This window comes from Bubalus kerabau, chromosome 14 (assembly GCF_029407905.1).
Source record: "Bubalus kerabau isolate K-KA32 ecotype Philippines breed swamp buffalo chromosome 14, PCC_UOA_SB_1v2, whole genome shotgun sequence".
Classification (NCBI taxonomy): domain Eukaryota; kingdom Metazoa; phylum Chordata; class Mammalia; order Artiodactyla; family Bovidae; genus Bubalus; species Bubalus kerabau.
This window is the reverse complement of record NC_073637.1, coordinates 30,111,401-30,139,075: the sequence shown is the minus strand read 5'-3', so window position 1 is coordinate 30,139,075 and position 27,675 is coordinate 30,111,401. Positions and strand designations below refer to the sequence as shown.

Sequence of the window (27,675 nt, the reverse complement as noted above, 5' to 3'; positions counted from 1 at the left end):
TCAAAAAAAACTTTTAGTGATTAGGAACCCAAGTCACCCTTTGTGCCCTGTTGTACAACAGTCTGCTAAAGTTAGAAGGCACCGTGTGCGGGCCTGGCCTGGACTTGTTTTTGTCGTGATGCCAGGAGTGGGCCCCTCCTTGACCCAGTTCTGAGCTGAGGCGACGCTCGTGGGCGTGTTCACATCCATCGGGCTTTCCTCATCGTTTGGTCCAGAAGCCTCAACCTGCACGCAAATGGCAGGAGGCGGAAACTACCTCCCAAGTCACCGACCATCCCTGATGGAAAGCGGGGGTGTCTAACTCCGCCGCCAGCATTCCTCAAGACGACTTGGGGCTGGAGCAGCCGATGGCGCAAAGTTCTCAGGCGACTTCTAGAACCTCTCGCCAGCCTCCCCGCTGCCTGGTTACCAATCAGGTCAGGCTGCGATCCAGCGCTCCCCACTCGACCGCTGGACCCGGCGCCCCAGTTAGTTCCGGGTGACTTCAGGTCACGTCGAGGAAACAGCTGAAAGGGCGGGCTCGAGTACGCGGAGCCCACCGCACTTTCCTGAGCCCCAGCAGACGCCGCGGGGCGGGCTGGAGGCCCGGGGTCCGGGCGGCCGCGGAGCGATAGGGTAGACGCGGCCTCTGCGTCCCCGGAGTCGCCCGCCCTTGCGGCCCCAGCGCACATGCGCCAGGACGGCCTTTCCCATATGCCCCCGCGGCGGAGCACCGCCCCCGCCCGACGCCCTCGAGCGGCCGGGAGACAGCAGCTGCCTCATTCTGCTGCTCGCCGGTAGTGCCTTTGAAAGCCGGCGGGAGGCGGCGAGCGCAATGGCGAGACTGGGTCGCCTGCTGAGCGTGTTGGGTTTGGTTCTGTGCGGGGCGACGGGCCTCGGTCTGAGCGCCCCTCCCGCGCCCACCCCCAAGAAGCCCATCATCGGTAAGGAGACGGCTAGGGCTGGGGCTGGGGCTGGTGAGCCGGCAGCGCGCCCTGGGCGCTTCCAGCTGCTGCGCTTCGGCAGGTGCATCCGGTCCTGGAAACATCCAAGCCTAGGGTTAGGATGTGTGCCTTCCTAGCCCAGGGGTCAAACCCTCATTGAGATCCACCTAGGTAATACTCGTTGATTTCCCGCAAATCTTGGCTCTTAAAATTGGAAGGGAGGAGCATGCACCTTGAAGAATCCTGAGGATGGTTTTTGTGTTTGTACTCATCTAGGAATTTCTGCGGAAAAGGCAATGGCAACCCACTCCAGTACTCTTGCCTGGAAAATCCCAGGGACGGGGGAGCCTGATGGGCTGCCGTCTGTGGGGTCGCACAGAGTCGGACACGACTGAAGCGACTTAGCAGCAGTAGCAGGAATTTCTGCTAACTAAACCTTCTGTATGCATGCATTATCTTTATTAAAATTTCACTGGTTGAGGGCTCATTTCGAGGAAAAATGCAAAATCGAATTGACTAGATAATTGAGAAATTATGGTATACCTGGCCTTTGTCGTCTTTGGCAGCGGAGGGCAGCCGTGGCTCCTGTGATCCTAGTAGCAATTCTGTTTTGTGTTAAAGTAAAACAAGTCATTTTTCTTTTTCAACACACTTATGTTCTATAAAGGGAGTAAAATCAATTTGCATCGCCAGAACAAACATTTAAGACTGGGGCAAGGGAAAGCAACCCTGGAGAAATCAGCTCGTATTTGAAATGTGCAAAAAAGTAATTTGTGGGCAGACAACTAGAATTGATTTCATTTTAGCTGGTAGTATTGTTATGCCTTTCATTCTGTTTTTTTGGTGTTTTTTTTTCCCCCTTTATTTCCCACGAAGATGGGCACTGTATTCTGTAACTAAATAGAAAGTAGTTGAACATTTTTTCATGGATATTGGTAGTGTCCATTTTCATGTGTGTTGTGTATCAATATTTGGAACTTGGGATGCATTATTTCATAATCTATGTAAAATAGTGGTTAAAATCTTCAAAGGGAATTAACTCAAAATGTAATCCTATGTAGGCTTACTGGGTGGCTCAGTGATAAAGAATCCGTCTGCCAATACAGGAGATGCAGGAGATTCAAATTTGATCTCTGGGTCAAGAAGATCCCCTGGAGGAGAAAATGGCAACCCACTCCATATTCTTGCCTGAAGAATCCCACGGACAGAGGAGCCTGGCAGGCTACAGTCCATGGGGTGGCAAAGAGTCAGACATGACTTAGCGACTGAGTGCATTGCAAAACAAAACTACACAGGATGCTTTATGTTTTGATTACAATGTTTGTTCCATGGTATCTGGTAAAATATATGTGCATTTTACTATATGTAATCTATACCTCAGTAAATCTGAGTAAAGGTCCTTCAAAAACAATAACAACAAAAAAAACGGATGCAGAGAGACCTTTTAAAGGGCTATTAGAATAATCCAGGTTGGGCAGAGGGGTAGGCAGGATGTTTGTTGCTTGGATTAAGATGGTGTTGATGGTGTTGGAGAAACATGCATAGAGAATTTTTTCACTCTTTTGCTTGTTGTCAAGGAAACTATGTGTGTGCGTGCGTGCGTGTGTGTGTGTGTGTGTGTGTGTGTGTGTGTGTGTGTAGGGAGGGGCCTTCTGCTGGATTTAAGGATTGGTACTCTGACATAGATTCTGCTGCTGCTGCTGCTGCTGCTAAGTCGCTTTAGTCGTGTCCAACTCTGTGCAACCCCATAGACGGCAGCCCACCAGGCTCCGCCGTCCCTGGGATTCTCCAGGCAAGAACACTGGAGTGGGTTGCCATTTCCTTCTCCAATGCATGAAAGTGAAGTCGCTCAGTCATGTCCGACTCTTAGCGACCCCATGGACTGCAGCCTACCAGGCTCCTTCGTCCATGGGATTTTCCAGGCAAGAGTACTGGAGTGGGGTGCCATTGCCTTCTCCGACATAGATTCTAGCTTGTGCCAAAGAACCTGGTTTTGGGGGCTTATTTGGCCTCCCTGATGTGGCAAGAGAGGAAGCTACTTACAATTCAGGTCAGCCTCCACTACTCCTTTCCCAAATCCTATAGACATCCTTTCAGGAGAAGCTTCATGTTTAATTCTGTGAATTAAATGAGTGAAGAAGTGACATTTCTAGGGTGATATGTTTCAGTTTCTGAGCAGGAAAAAAGGACATTACTTGAAACGGAAACTTAATTTTTTTTTGTAATTTAGGAATATTAATGCAAAAGTGCCATAATAAGAACATGAGAGCCCTGGGAAAATACTACATTGCTGCATCCTACGTGAAGTTTCTAGAGTCAGCTGGTGCAAGAGTGGTGCCAGTAAGGTACGATGCGATCTTGTATTTCTAAAATGAATGCTTTCTCTCCTGCGATTGCATTATTCAAGCACATTAATGTTATACCTGGTTTCTGCCCCAAATCTAATGCTTAAGAGTCTCTCATTAAGTTGTTCAAAGTGTGAAGCTACGTGTTTCTATCATATCATTAGAGCTGTGTCATGTGTATTAGAGAATGAAATGATAAGTTCCTTTACTCCAGAAAAGGTGATACTCATCAGATATTACAAAAGCAATGGAGTAAAAGCACTTCTAGATTCACCAGCTTCCTTCCATAATATTAGCGTAAAGAAACATGTAGGGAATCAAGGAATATTCTAGAAGAGAACTTTTCAGAGACCTTCCCACCCCACTTTAGAAGTTTGGAAATGACTAATACAGCACTGTCGCTTCGATATTAATTGCAGGTATTGCGATTTTAAAGGAGCTACATTATTTTTGTGGTTTAATGATCTAAGGAACAATAAAATGACTCATGTCATATTCATGACATGATAAATGATTCATGTCATTTTGATTTGGAAAGACTTGAATTTTTTTTTTAACAAAAGCCTTGTTGTTGTATTGATATTATCTTATCACCCCAAAATAGTGTATTTGAGGGTCTTCTTGCACACTCACCTAATCCATTATAAGTGGTTTCACACATAAAACACAACTGTTTGCTCAGGAAAACCTGTTACTGTAAATAATTTCACATAAAAAATGGTAACAAAAGTAGAACATTAATACTCAAAATGCAAATACTACAATTTTGAGAACAGTACCACAAAAGGGTTTTATGTTTAGATGAACATTTGCTTTTGACATTAGTCTTCAGTTTTTTCATAGCAATCTAATTTTTTCAAATGAAATCTTCTTTGGAACTTAACAGCAGAGTTTTAGAGCTGAGGTCGAGGTTCTGGACAGACCTCAAGACAACTTGAAAAGTTTTGATCCTGGAAGCTTTTTCTGCAAGCTGTTCTTTTAGAAAATAGGTTTAATAACATGGGCGGGAGGTGGGAGAGACAAAAGACAGGTAGGCCAGTTCAGAGATGTGAGTGGGTTAGGTGTGAAGCAAGGAAGGCTTGGCTTAGAGCAGTGGTTGTAGAATTGCTAGGTAAATGTCTTTAAAAAAAATCAATAAGACTTGATGACTACTAGGATGAAAAGGCACAGGGAGGAATAGACAAGAATGGCAGAGGTTTTGAAACGGGAAGTGTTAAAACTGATGACTTGCAGAATACTGGGATTTATGACTGAGATGCTGAAAACATGGCATACAGGTTAATTTCCAGCTTGGATTCCCAAAGTTCATTTTAAGGTATATTGCTCAGAATTAGAATCATGTGTTCTCTAAAAGCAGTGTAATACGTGGCAGCTAAATTCCCAGAGCAACCTGCAAAGGATTGCCTAATATGGAATGAGTCGTGATCACACTGATGATGTTGGTTGGGTTTATTTCTGAATTTTGGATGCTGGGGACCGACTGCTGCAGTTCAGAGGGAAAGAGGAGGTGGACAGGAGACCTCAGCAGAATCCTTGAGCAGGCGAAGGCATTTGTGTTCGGTGCCCATCCTCCTGTCTGGCCTTCACCCTCTGGTGCCCGGTGCACTCAGGTTATTATAATCTCCTGCCCTAGAACTGGAGGGACCCAGAGGGTGTACGCCTCCTGAGAGGTGGCATGTGGCAGCCCACTGGCACTTTTGGTCTAAAAATCTGTTTCATTGGTAATGTTTAAGGTATGTACAAATCAGGAGACTTCATAAAAGTCTGGATTTCTGGCCTTTATTTTTTTTTAACACAATTTTCTGGAGCTAATTTTGAACAGAGCAAGAGCTGTCCATTGGCAGCAGTGCCTGTTGCTCCTTTTCATGCTCCGAAGCTGTCATTTGCCATCATTCCTAGACGTATGTTGTTTTCTTTAAAGAGAACTTACTGAGGGGGTCTTGCATTTCAAGAAAGTCTGACAACATGCAAATGTCATCTGTGTTCAAAGAATGTGCCCTGGTCTGTTTTGCCTTCATGGTCTCTGAGATACCGAAGTTTGTGACCCCCCGTCCCCAACCCACAGTTAAGCCCCTTAATAGTGATGCACTGGGCCCCCAAATTCAGGCATGGACAACGTGGGAACTGTTTTTTAGAATGAGTGAAATGACCAGAGCTCAGCTGCAAAGCTACCTGGCAGGAGTCCCTGGAGAGCAGCTGATTCATCTCAATCCATTCGCGCTCCTGATGGTGGTAGTTGCCCATCCTGATTTAAATGTCCATGGGGAAGATTCTGTGTCCCGACTGGTCCCCTCTTTGTTGACATAATCTGGGGAGTTTCATCTGGCAGAACGCTGGGACTCAGCAGTTTCCCTGGTGGTCCCACGGCTAAGACTCTGTGCTCCCAGTGCAGGGGGTCTGGGTTCCATCCCTGGTCAGGGAGCTAGATCTGATATGCTGCAACTAAAACCTGATGCAGCCAAATAAATATTTTTTTAAAAAAGAATTATTTTCACCTGGCTTTTAAATATTAATGTGGTAGCTTCATTTAGAGACTTTCTTTCTTCAGTTTTGGAAATGGATGTTTTGTAACTATTTTTATCATTTTCAGGCTTGATCTTAAAAATGAAGAGTATGAAAAGCTTTTCAAATCTATTAATGGGTAAGTTGTCAACATTGGTTTAAGACGGTATTTGAGGTCTAAGTGATGCAAAAGAGTACATATGAATACAATACATGTTTCTAGGTAACTATTTTTCAGTGGTATAAATGTTAGTTTTCTGAGTTATTTTATAGAAATTATTTTGTTGAGCGATGCAAAATTCCTGCAGAGAGAAGGCAGGTTAGAAAATAAATGTTATATAGTAGATAACATTTTTTTTAATGTGTAACATAATTTTTATTCTTTTAATGCTTGTCTTAAAGGCTTTGAAGCCACTTTGGAGGCCATGACATACTGCTTGCTTAGGGGATTTATGTCTGAAGACTGAAGATATTAATTGGTTATCTTTCAGAAGGTGATTTGAATAGAATTTGGTAAAAAGTTTTATATCCTCTAGCTTCATCACAAAAGATATGATTGCTTAGCTCACAGAAAAAAATCATATGAAAAAATGTGAGACATATTCATAATTAAAGGAAAGCTAATTATAACAATTAAAAAAAAAAAAAGGTTGGCAGAAAGCAGAAAATGTGCTGATGTGCTAAAGTGAGGGTATGAGGAAACAGTGTTATTGTACTTTATTTGTGGGAGTTGTTGATGCGAATAAGATACAAACAGTCTACATTAAGGAACAGAAGAAAGTTTTCTTCAAGCCATACTAAGGACTATAGCCCAGGAAGAAAGTGCTTCAGAAAAACACTGTGTTATATCTTGACAGATCAAAGAATGTACATCAAACATGACAGGGTTACATTCCTTCCAGGTTTCAACAGAGACGTGGCCAGCAAGTCAGCATGACCTTAATGTCTGGCAAGGGAACCTTATCTTGGAAGAACCACTACCATGGGCATCATAGGAAGGGCAGCCATTTATCCCTATCTTCAGAGCGGACTTTTCTTTAACTTCTAGATAATGCATTCTTTTCTTAATGATTAAAGCAGAGGTACAGTACATGTTTGATGGGCCATAGACAGACTGTTCTTAGTAGCATAAAGTTCAAGTCAAATCATGTATAAGTCAGAATGACTTCCCCATACTAGCTCATGCTAGCTCATAGTAGGTGAAAATTTCTTCTATCAGGGTGGAAGTTAGATAGTCTTTTGGGGGCAGTTTTATAATCTTTTGAAATTAAAAATGCACATACCATGTGTCACAGGAAATGCTTCAGAAGGATTTTTATTTTACGAATATCATCCTCTCCTTTAACATATACACACTACTATATGTGAAATAGGTTACCAACAAGGGTCTGCTGTACAGCCCAGGGATCATACTCAATATTTTATAATAATCTGTAAGGGAAAAGAATCTGGAAAAGAAAACCTAGTCACTTTGCTGTACATCTGAAACTAACACAGCATTAAAACTTGACTATATTTCAACAAAAAGTAAAGCAAAAAAGTTATAGTCCTATCTTACATGATGACCTGGGCCCAAACGTATGTACTGTCGTATTGTTTGAAATACCCCTGATTTGGAACCCATCCACCCACCCCTCAGTTGGGAACTGGGTTAAAAATAAACTATATTCATATGATAGAATATGGTTAAAAATGAGGGTGTCTGTAGATGATGCCCTGAATCACTGTTGTAACCTGAATAGTGTGGTATTGTTACACGAAACAAGCAGGGTACACAGAGGTGTGTGTAGTGTACTCCCATTTGCTTTTGTTTTTGAAGTTGGGGTGAGGAGACATGCATAATATATATCAGATTAACCCAGCAAACCTTAATGATGGTTATTTCTGCTTGGGAGTGGAATAGAGGGAGTCTGTCTTACTGTAAAGCTTTTATTAAAAGAACTTTTAAAAATTAAAAATAATTGCTCATTTTTTAAAAAGCTATGTTCAAAGCGGTCATTTACATTCAGGTCAGTTTAGATCAATAAGTATTTAAAATCAGTTCAATTTAGTGAAATATTTACAATGCCTGTTACGTGCAGTGTACTTTGTACATGGACAAAGATAAGTCCAGGAGAGACCATGAGATAGAACCTCAAAAATAAAGTGAGCACGACTCTCCTCCCACTTTAAGAACCACTTTTACTGAGCCCTGTTATGCAGTGAACCCGGTACTGTTTTGGGGGGACGGTGCAGAGATGAAAAGGTGGAGCCTTGCTTTCAAGGTGTTTGTCAATCAGGAGGGACAGTCAAGTTTTACTTTTGAATGAACTGAGGTTAAACATGCCAAGTTCATTCAGAGGCAGCTTTTTAAATACCGACTCAGTAAAAAGGGGGAACTGCTAATGAGTCTTCATTAAGGCACTTTCCTGCTTGGTTTTGTGACAGATGTTCTGCCTTATAGTTTTGGTATTTCCTACCAGACCGTGACCTTACCAACAGCAAGAATTGCCCATCTCTGACTCTCCAGGCTAATACCTATTACTGAATGAACAACAGTCTCAAAAGTGATATTTCTTACATCTCAAATTCATATTTAAGTACTTTTTAAAAATTTTAATATATTTTGTCCAACTTTTGTAATCTGTTTAGAATGTCCTTAGTTACTTTAAGAGCTCTTTAACTTGAAAAGTTGAAATAAAAATATAAATACTTTTCTATATATCTCTTCTATTGGTAGAGTCCAGTAGTCAGATGTTTGTGACGCTCTTCTTTTTTTTCTGAGAAGTTTTTTAGAATTGTCATAAACATGTATAATATCATATAAGAAATGAATTGCCAGTCCAGGTTTGATGCAGGATACAGGATGCTTGGGGCTGGTGCACTGGGATAACCCAGAGGGATGGTATGGGGAGGGAGGTGGGAGAAGGGGTTCAGGATGGGGAACACATGTACCCCTGTGGTGGATTCATGTTGATGTATGGCAAAACCAATACAATATTGTAAAGTAATTAGCCTCCAATTAAAATAAATAAATTTAAATTAAAAAGAATTGTCATTGTGTTCTTTTTCAAAATTTTCTGATGCCATTCTTATTTCTGAAGAGAACTCAGGGAAATAATAATAAATGAAAATTTTCATGGATATTCAGTTCTAGCCTATTGTATTTTTATGACTATTTCATTCTTTATGGTTATAACAATTTTTTTTTTTTTTTTGTGAGCCAAGACTGACTCATGGCTATGAACCTGCAGTTGATTTTGGCATCTCTGATCATCTTAATTTAAACCTATTAATAGCTATACTTAGAATTTTATTTCTACTTGATTTCTAGCTCTGCATATTCTTCCCTTGCCCCCAATTTCTTTTACTTTAACTTATCCATACTCTATTTCAAAAATAGACTTGTTTATCCAAGAAGTTTGGTAGAATATGCACAAATGCACTGTTAACTGCAGTAGTTTACACATAGGTGGGATTGTAAATGTTTTATATTTTTTTGCCTAACTTTTCTCATTTTCTGTAGTGCTCTGGCTGCTTGTGTAATCAGGAAAGGTTGTTTTAAAATAAAAAGAGTATTGATTTTCTGGGAGGGAGGAGAGGTTGAAATGCACCCTCTTTGATGTTGTTTCAGAGTCCTTTTCCCTGGAGGAAGCGTTAACCTCATGAGGTCCGGTTACGCTCACGTGGCCAAAATGTTTTACAACTTGTCCATAAAGGTAAGTCTCAGTTATTTCTTATTATTCCAGGTGAGTTTTTGTAATTTTCCAAAAGGGTAATTCTTTTTTAAAGCACGTGGTGATACTTCCTTCACCACTCTGTAGTCTCATCACCCCTTTAACATTTGAGGTGCTGGTTCTTTTCCACCCTGTGGCAGCTCTCACCTATTTTCTGTGTGTTTCATTTAATTCTGGACTCCAGGGAACCCTCCAGTTCTGCTGACCAGCCCTCTGTACTCAGGCTCATTAACATGAACCAGGCACTCACGGTGGCTGAGTAAGCAGTCTCTATTATGTACTGGGCGTTGTTCATAGGTCGTTAATTCTCATCTCCCCTCGCAAGCTGTCCTCAACTCATCCAATCCTGTTTGACCTTGGACCCTAAGGCTCCACGTGCACTGACTTGTGGAGCCTCTCAGCTTCTCTGTAACCTCACATTGCACCTGCCTTTGCATCATACCTCAAATTCTTGGAATTTCTCCCTGGAACTGTTAGCAGCAATTTTCTAATTAATCTTGCTGGCCCTACCATCTACCCAACCTTAAATAATTCCCTAAGAAACTGCCTTTGGCATGTGAGATACTTGTTGGAAAATGTTGACTGGCTTGGCTCAATGACCTGTAGCCTTCTATAGTCTTTGAGTGAAGAGTGTGCCCACAGCCCACCTTTTCCAGCCTTTGTTTGTGCAGGTACTTGCAGTCAGACTGGTGTTTCTAGAACATATCCTATGTCCTACTTTCAAATCTGCTTTGTCTGTTTCTTTCTACCTCGTCTTGTCATTTGTGCCTTAGCCAGCTTTCAGGGCTAAGGGTTGTGCACCTTATGGGGAGGTGTCCCTCTACCCCTGCTGGAATGGCATCCTTCTTCTGCTCAACTTTTAGAGTATTTTGTTGTTGTTGATCAGTCACTAAGTCATGTCCATCTCTTTGTGATCACATGGACTATAGCCCGCCAGGCTCCTCTGTCTGTGGGATTTCCCAGGCAAAAATACTGGAGTGGGTTGCCATTTCCTTCTCCAGGGGATCTTCCCAACCCAGGGATTGAACCCTCATCTCCTGCATTCTTTACCACTGAGCTACCAAGGAAGCTCTCTGAGATTAAGGGGCTTTTATCTCAGAGACTCAAGATCTTGGAGTTAGCTGTTGATGTCTCATCAGATGGCATGGTTCTGATACCCCTCGAGGCATTCCTCGTTTTATACCATATGGTTCTGTGTACTTAGTACCTGCTCAGTGGACATTTTTTGGAAAAACTAATGAGCAAAATTGAAATTTAACAAAATTATAACAAGAATGATTTAAAAATGCATTTGGGAAGCATATATATAAATATTATAAAGTAACTCTTCCTTTCGTAAATAGAGACTTGTGTAACCTGGTTTGTTCAATTAAAAAAAAAAACAAAGGAGTCACCTAACTGCCCAACCCATAAGACACAAAAGGTCTATTTGACAACTTGAAGATTTCAAAGCAAAGGAAAAAGCTTAGCAATCTTGAACTTCCATTTAGGTGTAGCCACTGGGGTCCACAAGCCCTCAGAAGAAGCAGCCTTCAGAAGTGATTTCTGTTAGATCTATATGGTTCCACTCTGTGTCCTTTGTTCTGCTGATCACAACAAATAAAAGACGCCGTCCCAGCAAGTGGGGATTTAACATGTAGTCCAGAAATCCAGTTTGGTACATATGGAAACAGCAGTTCTGTCTTCTTTTGTGTTTATTGTTAACTGAATGTCATAAGACCTTTCAACATAGCATATGCAATTCTAACTTCTAAAAGTACAAACTTCCTAGATTTGTATATGAAGGATAAAAATCATATCTTGAAGTAGAAAATATAAGAATTAATATTGTTCTATATTTTTCTTACTGAGGAACAGAAAAAAATTCCTTAACATTTTCTGTATTTCAGGTGTGTTACTGGAGTAGGAAGTGGCAACCCACTCCAGTATTCTTGCCTGGAAAATTCCATGGACAGAAGAGCCTGGTGGGCTACAGTCTATGGGGTTGCAAACAGTTAGACATGACTGAGAGAATGAGCGCACATACACACAGTTAGGTTATATTTTACAGTCTGTGCAGGAAAACCACTGTTTTTAAGGAAGTTACAAAACCCATTTTTGTAACTATAAGTACATATGGGTTTAATCTTTAGTTAATCAGAAAATTCAGTCACCAGAATACTTTTTTCCCAGTCACACTAGTCATTTCAGTTCCCTCTGAGAGCCCTAGTACGCTTGTACTTCTTTAGTTTACTGTGTGATAAGTCGTTACTTTTGCTTGCTGACTGTTCCCTTCCTTCCAAATTATGGCTTTCATCAGATTAAATCTGATTGGCTGAAGGCTGTTACTATAAATTCTGAGATAATGGAGGCAAAGGAAAACCTCTGTTCAGAGTAGTTTCAAACCTGGACAGTCATTTAAAACAATAGGATTTGTACAAAATGTATAAGTAGGCATTTATCTAGCATCATCTTCCATATTTACAGTCCCTAAAGGATAACATGTGTTGTTTGGTAGTTGACTGGCAGATGTCTGTCTCTTTCCCAGCACAACTGAGTCTGGATAGTTTGGTAAATTAAACCTTAAGTGTTATGAGGGTGCTTGGTCTACAGACAGATGAAGTGATAATCAGCTAATAGAAAAGAAAATGCTGGCCTACTACTACTGATCTTGGAAATTCCTTAGAAATCCATGTGTGACTCAGGTGCCTGTCTTGTTAGGACAAACTGAATGTATAAATTTTATTATGAAAAGTTTGAATAAGCTTAGTTTTTCTCTTTACTCTGCAAAGAGTTTTGGTGAAGGAGACTATTTTCCTGTGTGGGGCACCTGCCTTGGATTTGAAGAGCTTATTTATCTGGTCAGTGGAGAGAGCTTATTAACCCTTACAGATACTGTTGGAATTAAACTGCCACTGAACTTCTCTAGAGGTAAGAATTTTTTTTTTTTTTTTTTTTTGCTTCAAAAAGGTAGTAACTGGGTAAGATTAGTAAGTTGCAAATATCCAAGTCAAAAAATGTTTGTAACATTTGTTAATTTTTAACTTATTTACACAGGCTGAAGGTGTAACTCTTTGTACTGAGTTATAAAGATGGCTTAAGGGATTTTGCATGTTTATAACTTACTGTTTCTAGTGATATCAGGACCATGCATGATGAAAAACTCTAAACTAAGACCTGGTTTTGAGTTCTAACTTTGTTACTTTTGCCTTGGGGAATCATTTAACCTGTCTTAAGTTTTACAAATGATTTCTAAAAGCATTTACTCTTAGGGTTTTTTGTGAGGGTTAAATAAGACAGTGTTTTCCGGGTACTATGCTAAGCAGCTTAAACATAACTCATAAATGTTAGCTTCAGTCGTGTCTAACTCTTTCCAACCCTATGGACCATAGCCCACCAGGCTCCTCTTTCCATGGGATTTTCCAGGCAAGAATACTGGCGTAGGTTGCCAGGCCCTCCTCCAGGGGATCTTCCTGATCCAGGGGTTGAACCTGCATTTCCCCCTTGGCTGTGTACTGTGTTTTGACCCCAACTAGGGTGTACTCCATTCTAGTATACCACCTGGCGGCAGCTCAGGCTCCAGGTAAAGGTCATCTCCCTGACCAGACTACCCTTACATCAGGGACCAGCCTCTAGTCACGCCCCAAGGCTACTCACACTTCTAATCAACTGGCCATGAGTTTGGGGATAGCCATGGGTTTAGTGAAGCTTCCCAGGTGGCTTCCCAAGTGGGAAGCTTTTTTTTTTTTGAAAGCGGGCCAGGCTTGGGGCTGGGTGGGGTTGGGGTACAGGGGCTGTGATATAACTAAGGCCAAGAGAGGGTGCCTGGGCGGGGGGCTATGGGTGCTCTCCCTCTCCTCCTGGGTGGATAGTCTTCTCTTCTGCCAACTGCCGAGGCACCTGGGGCCCTGGCCTCTAGTGCAGCGGCATTGGAAGGGAGGGTGGAGGGCCTGGGTTCAAGGAGGAGGTGGCCGACAGCCCATGTTCAACTGAGTTCAAAATACGCATGTTTCCTGGGAGAAACCACTGTTATTGGTGAAATCCTCAATGGGGGAGGGGCATGGGGCAGCAGAATGGAGGAGCAGTGAAATAATCTAATTATCAAACCAATAAAATGTTGTTATAAGGAAACATCGGCCTGTAAGTGATGATAGCAGTGAATTATACAGCAGCGTGTCTCCGTGGGTATGGCTGGTCTCTGTACTCTTCATTGAGTATGGAGAACTTCCCAGGTGGCTCTAGTGGTAAAGAACCCACCTGCCAATGAAGGAGATGTAAGACATGTGGGTTCAATCCCTGCGTTAGAAAGATTCCCTTGATGGAGGGCCTGGCAACCCACTCCAGTATTTTTGCCTGGAGAATCCCCATGGACAGAGGAACCTTGGCGGCCTACAGTCCATAGGATTGCAAAGAGTCAGATGCCACTGAAGCAACTTAGCACACACTCACACACAGGTTTAATAATGCACTGGAATGACTGACAGAGCTCAGAAAGTGCTGTGTTTGCAATAAGAGTTTTGCTGTAAAGGATTCACATGGGCTGAGGTCTGGAGGGAATGCAGAACTTCCTGCCCTCTTTCTGTTGACTCAGGGCATGTCACCCTCCTGGCGCATCAATATTTCACCAGCGAAGTGGCTCCAGGGAGCTTTGGTGCTCAGAGTTTTTATTGGAGGTTCATTGTGAAGGCATGATTGATTACATCACTGGCCATGTTATTGAACTGAGTCTCTAGTCCCCGTCCATCCCATCCCTGGAGATCAGGCTGGCTCAAAATCAGATTTACTCTTGAAGTCCATTTCATATCCATTGTGCTGCAGATTCAGGTAAAAGCCAGATCTGCTGTAATCACATGGTCAGTCTCTCTGGTCACCAGCCTCATCCCAAAGCTGTCCAGGGGCCACCTTAGGCCACCTCATGAGCATTACAAAGACATGCCCATCCTTTGCGAATTTCCTTGAAATTTCCAAGGGTTTTAAAAGCTCCCATTCGGGAACCCAGGACAAAGACCAGACAAATTTCTTTATTTGCCAGTTTGTGTAAATAGATACTGATTCTTGGGAGTTCCCTGGTGGTCCAGTTTTGAAGAATCCACCTGCCAATACAGGAGACACAGGTTTGATCCCTGGTCTGGGAAAATCCCACACGTCACGGAGCAGCTAAGCCTGTCCTCCACAGCCACTGAAACCCATGTGCTCTAGAGCCTGTTCTCCACAATGAGAGAATCCACCCACAATGCAAAGTCTGCGCACAACAACTAGAAAGTAGCAACGCCCACCCCCACCCCCGCTCCTGCCCACCGTGTATCCAGAGAAGGCCCTCAGGCGGCAGCAAAGATGCAGCACAGCCAAAAAATAAAACTGAAAACAAGATGATTCTTGTAGGTTACTTGATCTCAGAATCATCAGAATTGAATTCTACCAACCTTTCTTGTTCTCTTACAGATTTTGGATGGAAAGCAGTAGTTGTTATTCCCAGAACTTATAAAATGCTCTATACTTTTCACAGCTCTTTCTCACATTCAAATAGTGCAAAAATCATATGGGAAATACATGTCTTGGGTCAGTTTCTTTTGGTTGTGTGTGTTTGAAACCGAGTTTATACAAACCAGGAATGAAATTCACTGAAATAAGGAACCAGTAGATTTTGATGATCTGGGGCTCTGGGGTTCTCATGGACCGTTAGCGTCCTGAATGACAGGCTCATTTGAGGACAGCTGACGCTGGGGCCTTGATTACCATCAGGAGTTTCTTATCCTTTTGCTGCTGTATGTCTGTGTCAGACTCCAGAGTTTTCAGCGAAGTAAAGTGCTTCTTTTGATCTGCTAGTGGTTTGTGACCTGGTTTGTGTTCTTTTCCACATTGTTGGTATTTTTAACTATTTAAGTCCCAGATACTTTGAAAATGTGTTGGAAGTTCTAGATCCTTTGCTGAGCAAACAAATATATACACATGTGGACAGTTTTACCTATTTTTCAGCCCTGTCTAGAGAACTCAAGTTAAAATCCTGCTCATTATCATGTCTAAAGAATTTTAGTTATTTATGTTGCAATTCTAGAAGAAAGGTACGTAAGTATGGAACATATTTGGAACTGTGTGTTGAACTTATTTTGTGCCTGACTAGAATACTCCTGTGGAAATGATGTGTTTGCAAATCATTTAGTCATCTTGATTGTGTCTACACAGTGGCCTCTCTCTGGCTCTGACTTCAGTGGATTTTATTTTTTTCCTGTGTTTGAATGATTTCTCTTGGGCTTAAATTTTTTCAGGTACATTGCAGAGCAGAATGTTCCAGAATTTTCCTGCTGACTTGCTGCTGTCATTAGCAGTAGAACCTCTGACCGCACATTTCCACAAGTGGAGCCTCTCTGTGATGGTATCTCATTTATTATGCAGTGAAACCCATGCTAAATTTAGATTTACTGCAGAAGTAATCATTTTGGTTTTATTTTTGCACTTTAGAATTTTACGAAGAATGAAAAGTTAAAGGCGTTTTTCAGTATATTAACTACAAATACAGATGGCAATATTGACTTTATTTCAACCATGGAAGGTATGTATCACTGCACATGTACACTTTGTTTTATTATATTTATGAATTTTGATTTTATATTTCTCTTATGAATAAAATCATTTAAAATCTCTCTTAAAAATAAAATCATGAATAAAACTTTGGGGACTGAAGTTGGAAGTTAGGGCATTATTGGAGAAAAGAGGCCCATGTTTTGCTCATGTTCCAAATCAGTTGCGGTTTACCTGGGTCACCTTCTAGGTCAAGGTGATGAAAATGGAAGGGAGGTGAAGACTATGGGGAGGATCAATGAAGCTAAATGGAGATGACTTCTGTTTCTAGCAACATTGCAGATTAAGTACATGCTCCAGACAACAACAAAAAATGTGATTGGCATACAGAAAAAAATCTCCCTAAATACATTGATGAAAGGACAGTAAGGGTATTTAGGTCCTAAACTCCAAGAGTTATATGGAGCATTTAAACCAGCATTGTTACTGAATCAGGAGAACTTGAGGTGAAGCTCAGGAGCGCCCTCTCTGGAGAGTACCCCCATGGAGCAGGACCCGAAAGGCTGGACCCTCAATGAATCCTGTGTGCAGAACTGCTCAGAGCTAAGAGCTCATTGAGAGCTGAGACTGTGTCTTATTCTTTGTGTTTCCAGGAGATGTTGAATGGATGACTAATTATGTAAATGAAAGAGATTTGGCTTGGAAATTAGGGCATCAGTTTTCCATGTTGGTTGTGTTTCTGGCTGTGTCATTATACCAGGTTCATTTGAAAATTTTATCTTCTGAAAACTTCCTGATACCTGCTAGATAGAAACACTGGAGATGCTCTTATTTGCATATTTCCTTCCTATTCTTGATACTTTTGTTCTAAATTAGTGAGAACAGGGCCTGGTTCCTACATTGTCAGGAACCTGCATTGATCTTTGAGTGATGCAGTTTACAAAAATAAGAGTGAATCTCAACTTGTTTCTGAATTTCAGTGTGTATCTCTGTCTAAACATTCATCTGTCTATCTACTTTTCTATCTATCTGAAAAATATTTGTTACAGCTTATAACTTGTTGTTCAGTTGTGAAGCTGTGTCCGACTCTTTGTGACCCATGGACTGCAGCATGCCAGGCTTCCCTGTCCTTCAGTATCTCCTGGAATTTTGTTTACCATTGAGTTGGTGATGCCATCTCATCCTCTGTTGTCCCCTTCTCCTCCTGCCTTCAGTCTTGCCCAGCATCAGGGTCTTTTCCAGTGAGTCAGCTGTTCGCATCAGGTGGCCAAAGTATTGTAGTTTCAGCTTCAGCATCTGTCCTTCCAGTGAATATTCAGGACTGATTTCCTTTAGGATTGGTTTGATCTCCTTGCAGTCCAAGGGACTCTCAAGAGTCTTCTCCAACACCACAGTTCAAGAGCATCAGTTTTTCGGCATTCATCCTTCTTTATGGTCCAGTCTTTACATCCATACATGACTACTGGGGAAAACCATACCTTGACTATATGGACCTTTGTCAGCAAAGTACTGTCTCTACTTTTTAATATGCTGTCTAGGTTTGTAGTAGCTAGGGTGTTTCTTATCCTAAATAGTACTTTTCGTATCTCAAAGAAATATATTAGAAGATCTGTCTTTCAGTTATCTGTGTGTAGCAATTGATTTTCTAGTCATCTAGCCAATGGGTCTCCTGCTGGTGTCACCACATGTGGTCCCAGACAGAGAAAGAGAGTATATTACAGGGAGGTAGGCAGGTGATCAGTGGGAGAGGGATGGAGTAGTGACCACAGCTACTTGGTCTTAGGTTCTCCTCTTGTGAACCTTGCCTGAGGATGGGTAGGATAAAGTAGTTTTTTTTCTGTGATGTGCTCTCTCCTAGCAGAGTCTCATGGGATGCAAGAGGACAGTGCTCTTTTTCCTGGATACCTGTACTTTGAGATCACTCATTCCTCCAAGTATTTTCATATGGTAGTTGGGGTTTTAATTTCAATGCAAAAATAATAGAGGATTTCTTACTCAATTAACACACTATTGACTGAGGGGTTTTTTGCAGAAACTAATGCCTGTGGCCAGAGATTTGTTATGTAAGTGAATATTAAAACACTCCAGTCAGTAATGTTTGGGTAACAAAAGACGTATTAATACATCTCTGGTCAATAAATTGTTAAAATGAGGAAAGACATACGTGTGAAGAAAAAAATGAGATCAGTATGTAAATTTCTCAGAAGACAAATACAACACATATTCACGTTTTTATTTATTTTTATTTTTTTTATTTATTTATTTATTTTATATTCACGTTTTTAAAAGTTACAGAATTTTAAAAACACAGTTAGAAGTAGGCGAGTAATATAGTGACATCCTGGGTACCTTTCTGTAAGTTTCAACAACCTTCACATTTATGTGGCCATTCTTATTTCATACAGTCCATGGGGTCGCAAGAGTTGGACATACTTATTTCATATTTACTTTTTCCTCCTACTAGAATATTTTTTGGAGTAAATCCTAGGGATCATATCATTTTTATATATAAAAGTAGTTAATAATTCTAAGAATAAGTGAACTATAGTAGCAAAAATCTTTCAAATTTAAACTTCTTTAAAAAACTATTTAAAAATTGATTCAGTGAAATCATGAACCATTCCACATACCATGAGAAAGGCACAGTGTACGCTGAGATAAACTAGCTAACCTATAAAGACACCAGAGATGCTGGCATAGTTCATTCTCACATGAGTAAGTCATTATATTGGAGGGGATGAAGATGTGGTGTGAAATGAGGGGAAAAGAAACCCATTGTAGAAGAAACTTGTCACTAATTAGATGTACCCCTGACTACTGAACTGGTCTGTATTCAGAGGCTCAATTATTCCGCTCTGCTCTGATCATGCTTACTCCTTGGAAGAAAAGCTGTCAGAAACCTGCTGCTGCTACTGCTGCTAAGTCACTTCAGTCATGTCCGATTCTGTGTGACCCCGTAGATGACAGCCCACCAGGCTTCCCCGTCCCTGGGATTCTCCAGGCAAGAGTACTGGAGTGGGGTGACAAAGAAACCTAGACAGTGTATTAAAAAGCAGAGACATTACTTTGCCAACAAAGGTCCATATAGTCAAAGCTATGGTTTTTCCAGTAGTCATGTATGGATGTGAGAGTTGGACCATAAAAAAGGCTGAGTGCTGAAGAATTGATGCTTTTGAACTGTGGTGTTGGAGAAGACTCTTGAGAGTCCCTTAGACTGCAAGGAGATCAAACCAGTCAATCCTAAAGGAAATTAATCCTGAATATTCATTGGAGGAACTAATGCTAAGACTGAAGCTCCAGTATTTTGGCCACCTGATATAAAGAACTGACTCACCGGAAAAGCCCCTGATGCTGGGCAAGATTGAAGGCAGAAGGAGAAGGGGATGACAGAGGACGAGACACTTGGATGGCATCACCAACTCAATGGAGATGAGTTTGAGTAAACTCTGGGAGATGGTGAAGCACAGGGAAGCCTGGCGTGTTGCAGTCCATGGGGTCACAAAGAGTCGGACACAACTGAGCGACTAAACGATGAACAACAATTACTCTGATCACCTAGTAAAGTAAATCATATTTCAGATTATAAAAAGTTGTGCATGCATGCTAAGTTACTTCAGTCGTGTCTGACTCTTTTTGACCCCATGGGCTGTAGCCCATCAGGCTCCTCTATTCATGGGATTCTCCAGGCAAGAATACTGGAGTGGGTGGGTAACCGTGCCCTTCTCCAGGGGATCTTCCCGACCCAGAAATTGAACCAATGTCTCTTATGTCTCTTGCTTTGACAGGCGGGTTCTTTTACCACTAGTCACCTGGGACTCTCATAAAAGGTTATAAGTCAGTTAAATACTGTTATTATGAGCCTCACATTGACTGCGAATTGAAATTCTTTGTGATAATAATATGCACAGTTTTACTATGTCTGACATTGTGGGCTATAAAAGTAACATTTTACACAGAATATACAACATAATTGTAACATCTTAGACCATTGTTACCATTTAATACTCACTAGTCTGTTCTTTGTGCAGGATACAGGTATCCAATATATGGCGTCCAGTGGCATCCGGAGAAAGCTCCTTATGAGTGGGGGCAATTACGAGGCATTTCCCATGCACCTAATGCTGTGAAGGCCGCATTTTATTTAGCAGAGTTCTTTGTGGCTGAAGGTAATTTGAGGCAGAGGTTATAATTGTATCACTCTAGTGTGGTTCTGAAGGAAATTGCCCTCATCTGAACTTTTGTGTATTCTATAAATGTCCCGTAGGTTTAACTTTTAAGAAAATGAATTTGAGAGCCCTGAAATTGAGATATTAGTAATTTAAATCAAATCAGGACCATTATTTCAGTTAACAGTATTGCATTCTCTAAAGTGGGTTGAATTCTTAAACAACAGCATAAAGATTGTTTCTTTTTTCTGTCTTTCTTGATTCTTTTTTTAAAGATTTTTTTCCCATTAGTGTTGGGTTTCCCTGGTGGCTCAGTGGTAAAGAATCTGCCTGCCAGTGCAGGAAATCTGGGTTCTACCCCTAGGTGGGGAAGATCCCATGGAGAAGGAACTGGTAACCCACTCCAGTATTCTTGGCTGGAGAATCCCATGGACAGAGGAGCCTGGCAGGAGGCAGTCCACAGGGTTGCAAAGAGTTGGATATGACTGAGTGACTAAACAACAGCCATCATCATTACTCTTCTTTGGAATAATATTTTAATTGTGACATTATCTGAGAATTAGATCTTATTTTTCCAAGACAGTTATATGAGTTGAATCTATACTCATCAGTCGGTGGATTTAAATCTCCCTGTCTATAAGTATTGGCACATTGGAGAGTTAATACGCTTTGCCTTTGCCTTCTTTTTCATGTTGGAAACACAGATGTAGTCACACAGTGTTATGTTTGTGGGTAATTGAGAATTTGGTGCTAGATGCTTGAGGTTTAGTTGAATGATGTGGGTGTGAGACAGAGCTACAGATGTGGCTCGCCAAGGATGGGGCATCCCTCGGGCGAGGCATGGGCATGGGAAGACTTGGCCTTCTCCATCTGAGCTTTCCCTGAGGTTTATCACCCCTCTGTCCACACTGGCAGGTATATACTGCATCCTGAGTTCACCGTGATTTAGGATTATGCTCAGTTGAATGGATTATTTCTTGACAAAACCCCAAATTAAAAACAAAAATCCAAAAGTTCTCCCATAGACAGTATTAGTCCTTACAAACATTTTTAGGTCATGTGTGTAGAAGTGAATGAGGACAGTGGTGGGCAGGGCATGGTTTTCTCCAGCACTTTCACAGGTTTGACTCCACTGTCTTCATCTTCCAATGCCCTCTTTCTAAAAAATACCAGAAAAGCCCATATTACTTTATTTTGACTTTAAGGTAAAGTCTGAGCCTTCACCCCCTCACATTCAAGCTTCAGCTTCGCCGACTTCTTCGTGCCTCCTTCCATTTCTAATTTCTGCCTCTCTTCTCCCCACCACCAACACACCTGCCTCGGCTCTACAGTATCTCCCTCCTCTTTACTCTTGAACCATCTTCAGGAAGTTAGTCTATAAAAAATGATGTAATATTTGTAGTTTGTACTCATGCATGGAGTAAACAATGTATGATTTATATACAGAATGTATCATGTTCAATCAAGTGAAAGTGTTAGCCACTCAGTCCTGTCTGACTCTCTGTGACCTCATGGACTGTATGTAGGCCACCAGGCTCCTCCATCCATGGAATTCTCCAGGCAAGAATACTGTAGTGGGTTGCCATTCCCTTCTCCAGGGGATCTTCCCAACCCATGGATTGAATCTGGGTCTCCTGCACTGCAGGTGGATGCTTTACCGTCTCAGCCAGCAGAGAAATCCCTGTACATTGCATGTACATTGCAGTGGGGCAGGTCACTTAGTATACGAAGTACACAGCAATGGGATCATCTAGAATTTGTTGTTAATACTGACATAGCACATGACAATAATAGGTTACTCTTTATGTGCAGGTTTCAGGGAATAGTTTAGGTACAGTTTCTGCTTTGATTGCTGATGGAGGAGTTGGAGCTTCTTCCTTGATGTCTCATAGGCAGGTTTTCCTCCTTTTTTGGTCTATAAGACTAGAGTGATAAATCAACTGCAAAGACTCTTCATTTTAGAAGATTATTTCCAATTATGATTGTGAGTAGCCTAAGTAAAGAATAAGCAAATAAAAGATCGGGGCTTCCCTGGTGGTCCAGTGGCTAAGACTGTGCTACCAGTGTTAACAAAAATGTTAACAGTATCCACTTCTGTATGGGAATCAGACTAGATTGCTTGAGAGTTACATTGCCTGGTGAATATTTACATCTCCAGGAGAGGCGTCAAGCCTTGTGCAAAGTAGGTACTTATTAGGTGCCTAGAAGGTGTTTGAATGTAGTGAGAACAGAGCACCACGTGGGGTCTGGTGCAGAGCAGGTGTGGCTGCTGTCAGGTAATGCCCCTCCAAGTCAGGTACTGCTTTGTTTGGGGGAAATTTTATAAGACATTTTTTCCTTTTTGCTGGCCTTGTCCCGCTAAATAATGCTGATTAGAGGAAGGAACATCGTAAAGTAGCCTTTTGAAAGTTGTACCCCATCTTCTTAAAAATTAATCCTTTCTTTGTCTTACAGCTCGGAAAAGCAATCACCATTTTGAATCTGATGTTGAAGAGACCAAAGCACTAATTTATCAGTACCGTCCAACTTACACTGGAAACGTTTCTTCATTCCAGCAAAGTTATATATTTGATTGAAAGGCTTTGCTGTATTAACAGGGATTCTGATTAACTCCCTGAGTAAACTGTTATAATAATGAAAAATGTGCTACTCGTGGCAGTAGTAGGTCACAGAGATGCCTTTTCTGTGATGTTACTGGCTCTGATGCTTCATTCAGTATTTTTGTGTATCACATTTGATAATCAGTGAGACAGATAATCATAGCGTGTTTCATGGAAAAGCTTTGTATTATTTAAAGATTAGGAAATAAATTTATTGAAAATACAGATGTTTCATTTTTTCTGATTCTGGCAATACCACTCCCTACGCCTGCCACCTACCTCATCCTTGCAGAAGACTGTTTTTATTTTTTAATTAATTTTTATTAAGGTATAGGTAACATACAACATTATATGAGTTTTAGGTGTGCAACATATTGATTTGATATTTTTATACATTACAAAATGTTTGCCACAGTCTAGTTACCATCTCCATAGAATGTTGTTACAGTATTATTGGCTGTATTTTCTGTGTGTACATTACATCCCCCTTACTTATTTTGTAACTGGAAGTCTTTATCTCTTAATCCTTTTTACCTACTTTGCTCAGCCCTCTGTCTTTCTCCCCTCTGGTGACCACTTGTTCATTCTCTGTAACTGTTCCTGTTTAGGTATGTTTATTCATTTGCTTTATTTTTTAAAATCCCCAATATAACTGAAATCATATAGCATTTGTCTTTCTTTGTCTAACTTCTCTCACTTAGTGTAATAACCCTCCAGATCCATCTGTGTTGTCACAAATGGCAAGATTCCGCTCTTTTTTATGGCTGAGTAATCCTGTGTGTGTATGTGTGTGTGTGTGTCATACAGACATATAATTCTGTTTCTGCTGTTTCAAATCCATAGTTGAGGCAGAGTCTGTGTTTTGAACTTTTATCTCCCAGTGTTCACCATAGTAGTTCCTCAATAAATATTTGTGACTATTCGTGAATGTATCTTTTTTTCCACGGAAAATGATTCAAATGCTGTCAAATGCTCAGGTATTTTTTCATCTATTTCTTTAGTCTGTGCTTCCCTCTTCCACCCCTTACCATCCCATATACCCTCAAAAACACTTGAAGTTTGGAAATACGTTGAGGGCAACCAAGCAGTTAAAAGAGAGAATTTTTTTTTTTTTTTTTTTTTTTTGAGCTGTTTCTGGCAGCAGGTAAGAATCTGCTCTCCTTGTTCTGGAGATACTGCTGGAGAGGGGAGCATGGGAAGCTGAGTGATTAATTAAAGCTTCATGCTCATGAAGCTGAGCATGGCAAGATGCTGGGGAAGATGAGGAATGATTTGATGTGCAGATAGGAGCAATATTCTGAAAATCAAACCATAAGCTTTGGGCAGTAAGGCCACACAGAACACAGAAATTAGAGGTTAAACCATTTAATCAGTTGAGAAGACCCTAACAGAAGTATGGGAGATTTAGTTTCTGTCCATGAACATGAAGATTGAGTGTTGTCTTCTCAAATGTGCCATTTCTGACTAACTTCACATCTTTTATCAATTGGAAAAGATAGTGACACAGTAAACTTGCTGGAGAATCCTGTGGACCAAGAAGCCTGGCCGGGCTACAGTCCATGGGGTCGCAAAGAGTGGACACGACTAAGTGATTTAGCAGCAGCAGCAACACTGTTACTACTCACCCTCCCTGGGCTCCTCCAGCCCATCTGTTGAATTATAGATCTGCTCATTTCCAAAGTTCCCTAGTAACACTGAATCCAGATGGCATTGTAACTCATGGTGCTGTATCAGCCATCTTCCTGCCCATGAACACTGGCTTCTTATTGCTTGCCATAGTTCTCATGGTGATGGTGACCACAAATGCAGGAAAAGGTGGACTGTTGATTTTTTTCTTGACTCATATTACGTTTTCCATTTTCCCCAACCGTGTTATCTTTATGCTGGAAGCAACTTTATTCCAAGAGCAGAATCTCTTGCAAAGTTGACAGCCCTCCTGCCTTCCCCACACCACCGCCAGGGTGCTCAGCAAGAGGCCTAAGGGCAAATGAGGAGAGAAGTTCTTTTCGGGAAAGATGTGTGTTCCATGTCAGTGTGGCTGGAGACTGACCCAGGGCAGCCTGACGTTGCTTCGTTAGTGGAGCCAGCGGAGAATGTGGCTGAGAAGGGCCTGCTGATGTTGGTGAGCATCAGTCAGGAAGCCCTGGGAGGAGACGGGCGGCCGCCGCTGGAGAACTGACACCCAGGGAACCTGGGGAAGGGGTGCCAGCGGCCGGAGGTGTGGAGGCTAGCAGATGGGTGTTGCCACCCTGCCGCTTTTGGGTTCTGTAAACAGTAGGTGACACTATAGTTGGAGAAGGAAGAGCCAATACATGGGGGCATGTGGCGGTTCCAGCCCAGAGGCTGGCAAGTCTCCAGCAGCCGGATCTCTGAACTTGCCCTGTGCCCATCATGAGAGTCACTGGGAATCAGCAGGTCAAGGGACACCCCTGGTGATCCAGGGGTCAAGGCTCTGTGTGTCCAGTGCAGGGTGCCTGGCTTCAATCCCAGGTAGGGAAACTTAAGATACCACATGCTGTGTGGTGCTACAAAAAAAAAAAAAGCATTTTGACATCACCCTTCTGTTTGCAAATTTCTTAAAATCCTTTGAGAGAAAAAACTACTGTGCTTACCAGGCAGCCCTCCTGGTGCCATCCCATCATCATGACTCCCAGAGCAGGGGCCCTGAGGTTGAGCTGGGAATAGGTAGGTGTAGGGAGGCACCTTGAAGGGGAAAAGTGGGAGGCAGGGACTGTGGAGCTCCCAAAAGGCCCGGAGTGGCCTGCAGGCATGGCCCTGCCCTGGCTGACTCCTCCCCTTATGAAACACTCAGGTGGTCCATCCTGCGACCGGGGCCCACATTTGACCAGCTCCGGGTATGGGGTGCTTCACCCAGAAAGCACTTCTGCCCCCCGTGGGTCTCAGGCACTGGAAAGGGGCTTAGACAGCTTGGAGGAAGGTTTTGCTCAGTCTGGGGACCTCTGAGGAGGCAGATCTGAGCAGGGGCTTCACTCACCTGAGGGCGATACCACCTGGCTCACCACGGGCCCAGGGCCAGCTGTGGCTGAGGGTTAAGTAAGAGGCCTTAGAAGGTTAGTTCTGAGCACAAATGTGGATGCCATACTCCTCACCGTGGTAGAAGAAGGCAGCCCTCAGTGTGCCAGGAGATCCAACCAGTCTTGCCTTGAGCCTGTTCAAGGTTGTAACCGGGAAAGGATAATTTTGAATTCATGTTGGATCTGCTTCTGTGACTTGAACCCTCATCTTGCCGCTTTTGTTATGAAAGAAAGTGTTAGTCACTCAGTCATGTTGGACTCTTTGTGACTCCATGGACTGTAGCCCGCCAGGCTCCTGTGTCCATGAGATTCTCCAGGCAAGAATATTGGAGTGGGCTGTCAATTTTTATAAACATACATAATGTCCTGCCTCAGGGAGATAACCTGCTCCACCCACCTGTGAAGGAAGTGAAACTAACACATCCCCCCAGGCTGAGGCTTGCCGTTCTAGGGGACATTTGCAAGGACTGAACAGTCTTTTTACTTTGTATCCTCACCTCCCACCATCTCTGATCCATAAAGGAACCTGGCATCCAGGCCCAGACAAGATGGTTATTTTGAGGACCTAGCCTGCTATCTTCTGGGTCAGCTGGCTCCCGAATTAAGTCCCTTCCTTGTCTCAACCGCTTTTTGGGGAGTTACTGGCTTCTTATGCAGTGAGCAGAGCGGGCTTGGACTTGTAACAAGTCAGCTTCTCTTATTTCTAGAGGTGGTTTGTCAGTTGAAACTCATTTGCTTCCAGTCTATGGCAACCCACCCAGTATTCTAGCCTGGAACATCCTATGGACAGAGGAGCTTGGCAGGCTATCTAGTCCATGGGGTCACAAAGAGTTGGACACGACTGAGCGACGAACACTTTCACAGTTCCTGGTGTCCAGCAGGGCTTTTCAAACTTGTGTGCACTGGAGTCACTTAGGGGTCTTGTTAAAGTGATTCAGTTAAGATTCTGATTCAGTAGGTCCAGGGTTGAGCCTGAGGATCTGCACTTCTAATCAGTTCCGAAGTGAGAAATGGAATATTTCCTGCCAAGTCAGTAAACAAAGGATGTCAAGGTCATCAGCGATTGCAGCCACCACTGCTGGGGAGCCAGTGAGTCCTGAGGGAGCTCAGGAAGGAAACAAAGAGTACCTGCCCTCTAACAGCCATCAGTCAAGGCTATGGTTTTTCCAGTGGTCATGCATGGATGTGAGAGTTGGACTATAAAGAAAGCTGAGCGCTGAGGAATTGATGCTTTTGAACTGTGGTGTTGGAGAAGACTCTTGAGAGTCCTTTGGACTGCAAGGAGATCCAACCAGTCCATCCTAAAGGAGATCAGTCCTGGGTGTTCATTGGAAGGACTGATGCTGAAACTCCAATACTTTGGCCACCTGATGTGAAGAACTGACTCCTTGGAAAAGACCCTGATGCTGGGAGGGATTGAGGGCAGGAGGAGAAGGGGATGACAGAGGATGAGATGGTTGGATGGCATCACTGACTCAATGGACATGAGTTTGAGTAAACTCTGGGAGTCGGTGATGGACAGGGAGGCCTGGCGTGCTGCAGTCCATGGGGTCACAAAGAGTCAGACACGACTGAGTGACTGAACTGAACTGAGGAGCCATCAGACTGCTGCCACTCCCTCGGTGAGCCCTGAGGAAAGTCAGGATGTGAAAACACAGGACACTGGCCCCAGATAGCTGAGGTGCATATCAGAGGAATGATTTCAGTGAACCCAGATTCTTGCGTCTTCCCATACACAGAAAAGCACTAAATTCCTTCATTCAGAGATATCTGGCTTTCTTTAATTAACAATCATCTTTTGACATTCAGACTACCTGCCCTTTGTTGCAAAACTTCCATATAACCTGGCTCTCCCCTTCCCCGACTTGTTCTCTCAGGGTTATTTGAGAT

The 27,675-nt window shown here is 42.4% G+C and overlaps 1 protein-coding gene across 2 annotated transcripts; it reads left to right on the top strand.

Annotated features, from left to right (window-relative positions):
• The first annotated feature begins 157 nt into the window (after nt 1-157).
• On the top strand, nt 158-23,670 carry GGH (gamma-glutamyl hydrolase). 2 transcript variants are annotated; one of them, XM_055546086.1, is made up of 9 exons: nt 691-923; nt 3,154-3,268; nt 5,859-5,909; nt 9,384-9,468; nt 12,258-12,396; nt 15,732-15,838; nt 15,925-16,015; nt 20,013-20,150; nt 22,605-23,670. In XM_055546086.1, exons 1-9 carry the CDS (start codon nt 815-817, stop codon nt 22,724-22,726), a joined length of 957 nt encoding a protein of 318 aa, XP_055402061.1. In that variant the 5' UTR covers nt 691-814; the 3' UTR covers nt 22,727-23,670. The 2 variants fall into 2 exon arrangements, with proteins under 2 accessions (XP_055402062.1, XP_055402061.1); XM_055546087.1 differs by lacking the exon at nt 20,013-20,150 and having other exon boundaries at nt 158-923.
• The last annotated feature ends 4,005 nt before the right edge of the window (nt 23,671-27,675 follow it).